The following is a 12,399-nucleotide window of genomic DNA, read 5'->3' as shown; positions in this document are numbered from 1 at the left end:
TTTCATAAAATATAGTAAAATGACTAAAAGAACTAAAATAAAAAAACCAGAGACATACATAATACATGTCTACCTTCGGCTATTAAATTCAACAACTACAATTACACTGTCAAATTGCTATAAAAGTTTCTAAATGCTTACTCTCAGTTTCTTTTAATTCCAATGCAGACTGGTAACAAGCAGTTTGTGATTTGACATTGGTCCGTTGACTGCATTTGGATTTGCATTGCTCTAAGGTACTATGGATTATTGGGCTATATTTCCATAATCCATAAGAATGATTAATTACTGAATAAGCCCATTGCATGGACCTTTTTGACTTTATTTTAACCTCATTTTACATGTTGTTTTAATAATACATTACCATAAGTTTTTGTTGTTAAATTTTGTTTCCCAGTATTCCAACCAGGATTTTACAGAAAAAATATGACATTGAAAAAATGCTTAACCTTAGTAAGTTTTGTAAGACTGAACTACTCCAAGACACAAGATGGTTAGAATATAGGGAAAAGAATTACTCTACAAACACAGAGCAAGTTCCCGCTCCAATACCTATCAGCTATGTGACTTAGTGAGTCACTTAATATTGTTGATCTACATCTGGGGATACAACTGACTGGAAGCTAGAGGCTGAGCCAGGTGACCATTCCAAGGGTCCCTTCAACAATAAGACCTAATTTTATTGTTGAAGCTTCATAGACAATTATTTTTATAATAGAGCAAGATGCTAGGATTTTAAGATCTGTTTGGTGTCATATACCAGCATGTCCTTAAACCAATAAAATTCACTTCGAAGATTAGAGAATTCCGTTTAGTTGGCACAGTGGTGATGGTTCCAATGCTGTCATTTCATAAAAAAATACTATAAAAAGGGGAGAGAGATTTTATATTATTGTATTTGTGAAGTATGATGATACCTAAAAATGAGCACTATTATAGCTCTATATGGATTGCTGCCTATTGTTATATTCCAACTAGTTTTTGACAGCTGAGGTTTTGAGATAAATAATTTGTCCTTTGAAATATGCTCCACAAAAGAATGAAAAGAAACCAAAGACTTAAGTCTGGAGAAATCTTGTTTGTTTTTCATGTTTAAAGCTTTACTTTAAGATCCAGCTTTTGGGAAAGAACTACAGTACCTGGTAGGCCTGAAGTTCAAGAGGCAGGAGTTACAGTTTAGTAGCAAGATGAACTACCCAGGCAGAAGCAAGTTGCCAAAAGATTGATTAGGTTAGGAGACAAAACTAAGCATGTTAAGATGAGAACAAAAACGTCTACAAGTAGAAGTTATTAGATACTGATTCATGACTGTCATATATCAGTAATGAGTAAAGAAACTTACTGTAGGCATTCATTAAGGTGTTCATATACCATATTCTATAAATGAGATGTATTTGCCAACAGAGACACACTAAAATATTTACATTCACAAAAAGTAATGCTGTCTTTTTTAAGGTATCATTTTATTTATTTTTATTTTTATTACTTGTTTTATTTATTTTTTATTTTTTTAAATTTACATCCTCTTTGATGAAAATCAGCTTTACATTTTTATCTCTGATCCTTATATTACTTTGAATAACCCTTTTGGAACTTAAGCTCCTAAAGATAAGTTAGAATTTAAAACTGAATTTGATGTTATACTATAACAGCTTAGGTACAGAGAATTCAATAATAATTAGTGGATGACTGTGATTAAACAAACCCGCATGTACTAGCAAAGATTTTTTTTATTGTTATTTGTAGTAGTAACAGATATTATGCTGTACTTTTCATAGCATAGATATTTTCCATGAATATTGTCAGAAATAGGCATCCTAGTAAGATCAAGAATTAAGATGATGAAATAAAAGAAATGACAAAACACAACAGAAATGATAAATTCATCCTTATATAATAATAGGAATTATATGGCTATATCTATAAAGGGTAAGTGCATGAGGGGTATACAGATGTGCTTAATTTATTGGCAGCTAAATGGAACCAGTTACTGAAAAAAGGGGAATAATTCAAAAACACATATTATCTGTGAGAACTTTACACACACACACACACACACACACACACACACACAAACACACACACGCTAACTGAGGGTTTGATAGCTGAAAAAAAGTTAGAAAACTTCGTAGATGAAAATATGTTAGGAAACTTCATCTATGAAATGACATGACTAATTCCTTGTTTCTTTGTTTCACGTTAGTAGCAATGAGGTTGAACTGATTCAGTTATGTACTTTTTCCTGAGGCCAGGCAAGCATTATAATATATTTGGCTCAGGATAGGGTATGATATGTGAACATGGAATTGAGTATATCTAACCGACCTCTAAAAGATTCACTAAAGCAGCGATCTCCTAGCTAATAGCCAGATCAAATAATAAGAATCAATAATTTCCATTTCTGCCCCGATGAGTAGGGCATGGAATGAAAAGCATTTTGCTTATCCTTTGGCATTTTTTTCTTTAATTTCCCTGCTGTCAAATGAGGAATTGATAATTCAACAGTTCCTTAATTTATAAACATGCATTAAACTGTGTATCCTGCCTTGGAAAGGAGAATGACAAATAGTAAAGTTTAATTAAATTACAGCAGAACGCTGGAGTCAAAAATGCTTGAAAAGCATAATGCAAACATTTTATACTGGGCAGATGACAATATAGAATATTTTGCATTACGTTTTCTACTGCAAAATGAAACACAGCAAGTATATTAAATAAGCTTATTAGAAAACATTAGTAGCTAGAATTTTAGCCATGCAGTCTAAGTCAGGTGTATCAAAATATAAGTAACAGCCTTCCTGATCACCCTTTCATTTAGATGTATGGACAGAAATTACAATGTTTTTGAAATGGGCTAAGATAATTTTCTGCTTTGGTGATATAAAAAAATTTATATAAAAAGTGAGTATATGTGGCTAGTATTAAATATAAAATGTGGTTTATCCTATAGTAAAAAAATCTGTGATTTGATAACATATCTATATTAATAAGAGTGCATTGAATACATTTTCATGACAGTTGCTATTAACTTCATTTGTTGAACCATATTAGTTAAGATCTTGACTTCTATGGCAAAGCATATATTTACAGAAGAAAGAGATGAGATTAAATCAGCAACATTACTTTTCCCCTGCCTGTCCTATCTAGACTTTATAAATTAATATACCTATATATACATAAGTTAAAAAGCAGAGAACATTGGAAGAATGAAATATTTAGAGTATTAGCTAAATTTGAGAAAGCATAAACCACAAATAGATGTATTCTTATTTTGTTCAGCTTGTTATTAACAGTAGTATTTCCACTCTTGTTTAGCTGTGATTTAAGAATTCAGAATGCTTACAAAACCTCATGCAATTTTGGGAAATAAAAGAAATGACAAAACACAACAGAAATGATAAATTCATTTTAGCCATCTTTGTGGAAAAGCAGGCCAAGACTATAATGACCAAACCTAAAAATTGTTTTTTCTCAAGATCCTTTCGCTGCGTTACTTGAACAGAATGGTTTTTTCATAAGTGTTGAAGCAGCTACAACAACCTGGTTTGAACAACCTGGTTCAAAGCAACACTGTAAGTTTTCTTATTTTTAAGTCAGTAGTAGTGACATGTTAGGGGCCATTAAAAAAAGGTACAATGTGCCATAAAATAAAATATTTAAACAGGAAATAAGCTAAAATAACCTTTACTTCCAGACTTTTTATATTGTTAATTGGTGTTTCTAGATTTTAGCATAATAATTAACAAAATATCTATTGTCATTTAAGGGCAGAAAATATATTTCTACTGTAAGTCTACATGTAAGTCATCTGACATATTCATGTAAGTTAAGGAATGATTAAGTTTTTCATATTTGTTTTAACTTCAGGAATTATTACATTGCTTTACAGTAACATGCCGGCTCAAGAGTGGCCCTTACTGTGCATAACCAGATGGCTCAGAATCCACAAAACTCAAGTAAACTCTCACACAAACGTAGAGGAACAATATGATTCTCTATCAGGTTACCAGCTGACAAAACTTGTTTTGCCTATGTATATAAAAAAAGTTTAGGGGCGCCTGAGTGGCTCAGTCAGTTAAGTGTCAGACTTCAGCTCAGGTCCTGATCTCATGGTTTGTGAGTTTGAGCCCCATGCCAGGCTCTATGCTGATAGCTCGGAGCCTGGAGCGTGCTTCAGATTCTGTGTCTCCCTCTCTCCTTCCCTTCCCCACTTGCGCTCTGTCTCTCAAAAATAAACAAACAGTAAAAAACTTAAAAAAAAAAACAATTTAAAAAAAGTTTAGCGAGCTTATGAGTTGCAAAGCAACTGCTGATTTAGGGGCAAAGGGGGAAAAATTCAACGCACTTGTTTAATTTAAAAAAGAAAAAGAAATGAGAATGCCTAAAAAATATTTTTAACAGAATGTTAAATGTGCAAAGAAATGTTAAAAGATTCCACAAAGGTCTATTAATTCTGTACAGCTACTCAGATCTGAAATAATCAGCACTAGACTGTGATTCCAAGACTGCCACTAGCTTAATGACCGTATGCTGTGGCAACATACTGCAATGTGAAACTGTATTATTGTCAATAGATCAATTTTAAATGAACACGAAGGGAAAATATGGGATTAAAGTAGCTCTTATGCTGTGATCTATACGTTTTCAGTTTTACAATATTATACAAGTAGACATGTTATTCAAATCTGTTTTCTGGAAAACTGTTACATAGGTTGTACTTTACTGATGAGCTAACCAACCTCTAATAATGAGTGCTACAAAATGCACATTTATTTACTCCAATCTTACCAGGTTGGCCTACTGGTCCAGGAATCCCTGGTGGCCCTGGTGGTCCCTGAACACCTATCCCTGGAAGCCCAGGAGGTCCCATTGGCCCAGGTTGTCCATTTGGCCCAATATCACCTTTAAGAAATAAATATAGTTTAAATATTAAAAACAGCAACAATAGCTGAGTCACTAGTCATTAGGAACCACAACACCCATGTGAAAAGGCACATCATAGTAAGCAGGGATCTTGAAAAGCTAACCAATCATAGAGCAAGAAAAGTATGCAGAAGTACTCACAGAAGATAATAGGAAATGAATTAAAAGTTACAGACTTATAATTTAACCTATGCTGAGCACTCAACCTCAATACCTAAAATCAAATTCACAAAATAGTACATAAGATTACAAACCACACATTTCTTTTGCCTGCAACTCATCTATAAGTATCTATAAGTTTGGGTAAGTATCTATAAGTATAAAATATATTTTCAAGTTGCTTTTTTAAGGTAGGTAACCTTTAACATCTTCTTATTTGTTAACTTGGGCCCATGTCCCATAAACAAGCTAAAGCCTGTCCCATCATCAGTAAAATACTTTGACCATAGAAACTTCACTGTCCCTCTATCTTCTGTCTCTCTTAGTTTAAAAAAATTTTTTTTACATATACTAAAACTCTCTAATGTACTCTGATGGGTTTTGACAAATGTATACTGTCATATAATCACCACCAACATCAAGATATATAAGATACATATATAGTGCCATCAAACCAAAAGGCTTCCTGTACCTGGTTGTAGTCAACTCCTCTCTACACTCTAACTCCCTGGCAACTGCTTGATCTGTTTTACGTCTTATAGTTTTTCCTTTTCCAGTATAGCATATAAATGCAATCATATAGTATGTAGCCTTTTGAGTATGTCTCCTCTCCCTTAACATAATGCATGATGCATCCAAGTTGCTGTACAAATCAGTAGTTTGTTACCTTTTATTGATGAATAGTATTCCATTATGCAAACATGCCACAATTCGTTCATCTATTTACCAGCTGAAGGAAACTGGGCTATTTCCAATTCTTGGCAATTATGAACAAAGCTGCTATGAACACTGACCTAGAGATTTTTGTGTGAAGTGTCACATTTTTTCTTGGAAAAATAACTAGGAGTGGGATTGCTGGGTCATGTGGTAAGGGTATGTTTATAAGAAATTGTCAAAATGTTTTTCTTTTTTTAAGTTTTTCTTTAAATTCCAGTTGGTTAACAGACAGTGTAGTATTAGTTTCAGGTATAGAATTTAGTGATTCATCACTTCCATACAACATCCAGTGTTCATCAAAAGTGCACTCCTTAATCTCCATCACCTATTTCCCCCATCCCCACATGCCCCCTCCCCTCTGGTAACCATCAGTTTGTTCTCTATGATTACGAGTCTGTTTCTTGGTTTGCCTTTCCTTTCCCCCCACCCATGTTCATTTGTTTTGTTTCTTAAATTCCACATGAGTGAAATCATATGGTATTGGTTTTTCTTTGACTTATTTCGCTTAGTATAATACTCTCTAACTGCATCTATGTCTTTGCAAATGGCAAGGTTTCATTGTTTTTATGGTTTAGTAATATTCCATTATATATGTACCACCTTTTCTTTATTCATTCATTAGTCGATGGACACTGGTTGTTTCCATAATTGGGCTATTGTAGATAATGCTTCCATAAACATCGGGGCGCATGTGTCCCTTTTAATTAGTATTTTTGTATTCTTTGGGTAAATATCTAGTAGTGCAATTGCTGGATTGTAGGGTAGGTCTATTTTTAGTTTTTTGAGGAACCTCCATACTGTTTTCCAGAGTGGCTGCACAAGTTTGAATTCCCAAAAACAGTGCAAGAGTTCCCCTTTTCCACATCCTTGCCAACACCTGTTGTTTCCTGTGTTGTTGATTTTAGCCATTCTCACAAGTGTGAGGTGATATCCACTGTGGTTTTGATTTGTATTTCCCTGATAATGAGTGATGTTGAATATCTTTTCATGTGTCTGTTGACCATCTGTATGTATTCTTTGGAAAAATGCCTATTCATATCTTTTGCCCATTTTAATTGGATTATTCATTTTTGGGTGTTGAGTTTGCTAAGTTCTGTACAGATATTGGATACTAAACCTTTGTCAGATATGTCATTTGCAAATATCTTCTCCCAAACTGTTTTTCAAAGTGGCTATAACATTTTGAATTCTAACTAGTAATGTATCAGTTCTAGTTACCCCACATTTTTGGCAGCACTTGGTATTGCCAGTTTTCCTTCTTTTTTGAAGCCTATTCTGACAGGATAAGAAATGGTATCTCATTGTAGTTTTGAATTGCATGTCCTAGATGACTGATTATATTGAAAATCTTTAGATGTGCTTACTATTCAGATACCTTCTTTGGTAAAGTATCTGTTCAAATCATTTGCCTGTATTTCCAAATTCAAATTTGGTTGTTTCCTAATTACTGACCTTGAAGAATTCTTTATATATTCTGGCTAAAAGTCCTTTTTGTCAGATACATGGTATGAAAGTACATTTCGTTTTAATTAAGTCCAATTTATCAATTTTTAAATGTACTGTTCTTTTGGTATTTTATCTAACAACTCTGCTCAACCTACAATCATAAAGAGTTTCTCCTATGCTTTCGTCTAAAATAAAGGATAATAAAGTACTGCCCATGGGCTAAATTTGGCCTGTAGGTTTCATTTTGAACTGCCTGTGAGCTAAGAATGGTTTCTACATTATTTAAAGTTGTTAAAAAGGAAAAAAATATTATATGACAAAACCCATAGGTGGCCCATAAAAACTAAAATATTTATTATTGGGCCCTTTATAGAAAATGTTTGCCTCTGTTCCAAAATTTTTTTTTATCATTTTAGGTTATATACTTAAGTCTATGATCCATTCTGAGTTAATTTCTGTATACGGTGTGAAGCGTGGGTTGAGGTTCATCTTTTTTGTTTTGTTTTACACATGGATGACCAATTGACTTAGCACCATTTGTTGAAAAAACTTATTCTTCTATTGAAATTGCCTTTTCCACTTGTCAAAAATCAAATTCTATAAGTCTATTCTTGGACTCCCTATGGCCTTCCATTGATCTGTATGTGTCTCTCATTTCACATATATCACACTATCTTAATCACTGTGGCTTTACATTAAGTTTGGAAATTAAATACTATGAATCCTCCAACTCTATACTTCTTTGTGAAATTATTTTGGCTATTCTAGGTCCTTTCCCTTTCCAAAAAAAATTTTGAATAAGAAACTACTGCGAATTTTGCTAGGAAACATGTTAAATCTATGAATAAACTTGGAGAAAACTGTTATGTTAACAATATTGAGCCTTCCAATTCATAAACACAAACGATCTTTCTATTTGTTTGGAGTTTGATTTCTGTCATAAGTGTTTTCTAGTTTTCCACATACAGATCTTGCACACATTTTTTAGAACTATACCTAAGTATTTCATGTTATTTTATTCTATTTCAAATAATGCTGTTCTGTGTAATTTTCATTTCTAGTTGCTCATAATAGCATGTAGAAATACAATTTACTTTTGTATATTTGCCTTGTATCCCATCAATTCTTAGTTCAAGGAGTTTTTTTTGTAGATTTTTGATTTTCCATATAGAAAATCAAGTCACCTATAAAGAAAGTTTTTTTTTCTGCCTTTCCAATCTGTATGTCTTTTATTTCTATTTTGGGGGGGTTATTTAGTGATGAGTTTTTTTTTAATTTAAATTTTCTTAGTTAAAATACATTGCAATATTAGTTTCAGGAGTAGAATTTAGTGATTCATCATAACAAGTGCCCTCTTTAGTACTCATTACACATCTAGACCATTTCCCACCCACCTCTCTCCATCAACCATCAGTTTGCTCTCTATCATTAAGAGGATCTTGTGTGTTTCCCTCTCTTCTCTGCTCCCCCCTTTTTATATGTTCATCTGTTTTGTTTCTCAAATTCCAGGTATGTGTGAAATCATATGGTATTTGTCTTTGACTTATTTCGCTTAGCATAATACATTCTAGTTCCATCCATGTCACTGCAAATGGCAAGACTTCATTCAGTTTGATGGTTGAGAAATATTCCACTGTGTGTGTGCGTGTGTGTACACACAACATCTTCTTTATCCATTTATCAGTCAATGGACATTTGGGCTCTCTCCATAGTTTGGCTATTATTGATAATGCTGCAATAAATATTGGGGTACATGTACCTATTTGAATCTGTATTTTTATATCCTTTGGGTAAATACCTATTAGTGCAATTGCTGGATGACAGGATAGTTCTGTTTTTAGTTTTCTGAGTAAACTCCATACTGTTCTCCAAAGTGGCTGCACCAATTTGTATTTCCACCAGCAGTGCAAGAAGGTTTCCCTTTCTCCACATCCTCACCAACACCTGCTGTTTCTTGTGTTGTTAATATTAGTCATTCTGATAGTGTGAGGTGGTATCTCATCTTTGTTTTGATTGTATTTCCCTGATGATGAGTGATGTTGAGCATCTTTTCATGTGTCTGTTAGCCATCTGGATGTCTTCTTTGGAAATGTGTCTATTTGTGCCTTCTGCCCATTTCTTAACTGGGTTGTTTGTTTTTGGGTGTTGAGTTTTCTAAGTTCTTTACAGATTTGGGGTACTAACCTTTTATCAGATATCAGATATGTCATTTGCTAATACCTTCTCCCATTCCGTAGGCTGCCTTCTAGTTTTGTTGATTGTTTCCTTCACTGTGCAGAAGCTTTTTATCTTGATGAAGTCCCAATAGTTCATGTTTGCTTTTGTTTCCCTTGCCTTTGGCGACATGTCTAATAAAAAGTTCGTCCAGCTTAGGTCAAAGAGGTTGCTGCTTGTGTTCTCCTCTAGGATTTTGATGGTTTCTTGTCTCACATTTAGGTCTTTCAAATGATGAGATTTTATTTTACTTGAGCATAGTTGACACACAACGTTACATTAGTTTCAGGTGTACAACACAGTGATTCAACAAGTATATATATTATGCTATGTTCACCACAAGTGTAGCTATCATATGTCACCATATTATTTGTATTTCTTGCCTGATAGCATTTCATTGCTTTATAGGACTTACAGTATGATAATGAAAAGGAGTGGTATGAAAGGACATCTTCATGCTGTTCCATATCTTCAGGTAAAATCAGTCTTTCACCACTAAATATAATGGATCAAGTTTCTTGTAAATGTTCTTTATCATGCTAAGGAATCTCTCTTTTATTTCTAATTTTGTGAGAGCAACCTTTGCAGAATGAATGTTGAATTCTGCCAAATAATTTTCAGCATCTATTAAGATGATAATATTGTGTTTTTTCTTTAGACTGCTGATGAAGCAAATTACCCTGATTTTTTAAATTTTTTAATATTTACTTATTTTTGAATGAGAGACAGAGTGCAAGCAGAGGAGGGGCAGAGAGACAGGGAGACACAGATCCAAAGCAGGCTCCAGGCTCTGAGCTATCAGCACAGAGCCCGACGTGGGGCTCGAACTCATGAACTGTGAGATCATGACCTGAGCTAAGTCAGATGCTTCACTGAATGAGCCACCCAGGCACCCCAAATTACACTGATTTTCTAATCAGCCTTGTATTCTGAGGATAAATCTTACTTGGTTGTAGAATATAATCTTTTTTATATACTGTTGGATTAGATCTGCTAATATTTTCCTGAGACTTTATATATATATAAATATGTTCCAGAGGGATATTGGTCTACAACTTTCTTTTCTTATGATGTCTTTGACGGTTTTTGATTTCAGGGTAATGCTGGCCTCATACAATTGTTGGGAAACAATCTATCCACTTCTATTTTTGGAGAGAGATTGTGTGGAACTAGTATTACTGTTTCTTTAAATGTTTGTTTGAATTTACCAACGATGCCATCTGGATCTGTAGTTTGTTGGTAGGATTTTAATTACAAACTAAATTTCTTTAATAAATATTGTATTATCCACTTCTTCTTCAGTGAGCTTCAGTGGTTTGTATCTTTTAAGAAACTAAACCTTTTCATCTAAGCTGTCAAATTTATGAGCATACAGTTGTCTGTCATATGCCCCTGTTATTCTTTTAATGTCTGTAGGGTCTACAACGATGCCCCCTCTTTCATTACTAATAGTGGTAACACGTGTCTCTTCTTGTTTCTTTTCTTGGCTGGCCTGGCTAGAGGTATATCCATTTTATTAATCTTTTCAAAGAAAGCCATTTGGTATCACAGAATTTTTCTATTGTTTTTCAGTGTTCAATTTCACTGATACCTGCTCTTACTGTTATTTTGCTCTATCTTCTGATTGTCTTTTTATTTTACTTTCCTTGTCTAATTTCTTAAGGTGAAAAGTTGTTCTTTTTATCTAATAAAAGCTTTTCACACATAAATTTTCTTTTAATTACTTCTTTATCTGAATTCTCTGAATTTGATATGTTTTACTTTCATTTTTATTAAATTAAAATACTTTCTAGTTTTCACAGTGATTTCCCTTTTGATTTATGAGTTATTTAAAAGTGCTTTGGTTATTTTCCAAACATGTCAAGATTTACCCAGATAGCTTTCTATTACTGATTTCTTGTTAAACACAGTATGCTAAAAGACTATACTACATAATTTCAATATTTTGAATTTTCCAAAGTTTGTTTTAAGGCCTAGATTATCATTGATCATGATGAATTTTCCATGTGTACTTTATTGTTTTACATTTATCTATTTAATTTGAGAGACAGAGAGAGAGAGAGAGAGAGAGAGAGCATGCGAGCAAAAGAGGGGCAGAGAGAGGAGAGAGATAATCCCAAGCAGGCTCTGCACTGTCGGCATGAAGCCCGACATGGGGCTCAAACCCACGAACCATTGAGATCATGACCTGAGCCAAAACCAGAGTAAGACATTTAACCAACTGAGCCACCCCGGTGCCCACCATGTGCACTTTAAAAGAATCTGTTTCGTGCTCTTGTGGGGTGGAATATTCTATAAATGTTAATGTTGAGGAGTTATGCACAAGGGAAACTCCTAACACTGCTCTGCTTAGAACACTGTACATCCTATCCTTGTATTCTACATGAAGCTGATGCAAAGTATGGCCTATGGTAGTTGAATGAGTATGACAAGCCTAGCTGGACTGAAGACCACCTGATGTTGGGCATTACAGTATCCCAATTTTCTATTTGTAATTTTGTATTCTCTTTATTAAAAAGAGCTGCCAAAATTGTATGATCTTAAGGTGCCACAGAAATCTATCTTTTTCTGTCTTCCACATTTCTCATCCTTTGAAAATTGTACTTTTCATAATTATTATTTCATTCTTTTTTTTAACATACTGTGTATCAGAAATTTCTTTAGTTGAGACCACTTACTCAATACCAACTTTAAAGAATCTATTCTTTCCCTACTGACTGAGGATATTTCTGTGATATATCAAGTTGCTATATATACATAAGTATGTGTGTATGTATGTGTTCCGTATATACATGTTTCTAAACTCTTTCTATCATATTGGTCTACTGGTCTGTTCCAGCACTGGTTCACAATGGTATAATTACAATTATATTGTAATATATTTTAGTAAATGTTTGGTAAATGTTAAGTTTCAGAATTAGTTATGTCAAGTGCTTCCAA

The 12,399-nt window shown here is 33.6% G+C and overlaps 1 protein-coding gene across 3 annotated transcripts in view; it reads right to left on the bottom strand.

Moving 5' to 3' along the window:
- The window catches only part of COL4A5 (collagen type IV alpha 5 chain), a 236,354-nt gene that overhangs the window by 57,257 nt on the left and 166,698 nt on the right, over positions 1–12,399 (bottom strand). For all 3 annotated transcript variants that reach the window (XM_042974017.1, XM_042974018.1, XM_042974019.1), the window contains exon 30: positions 4,789–4,902. In XM_042974017.1, the coding sequence (XP_042829951.1) occupies positions 4,789–4,902 (114 nt within the window). The remainder of the gene's footprint in view (positions 1–4,788; positions 4,903–12,399) is intronic.

This window comes from Panthera tigris, chromosome X (assembly GCF_018350195.1).
Source record: "Panthera tigris isolate Pti1 chromosome X, P.tigris_Pti1_mat1.1, whole genome shotgun sequence".
In the NCBI taxonomy this organism is placed as follows: Eukaryota; Metazoa; Chordata; class Mammalia; order Carnivora; family Felidae; genus Panthera; species Panthera tigris.
This window is presented reverse-complemented; position numbering and strand designations above follow the sequence as displayed.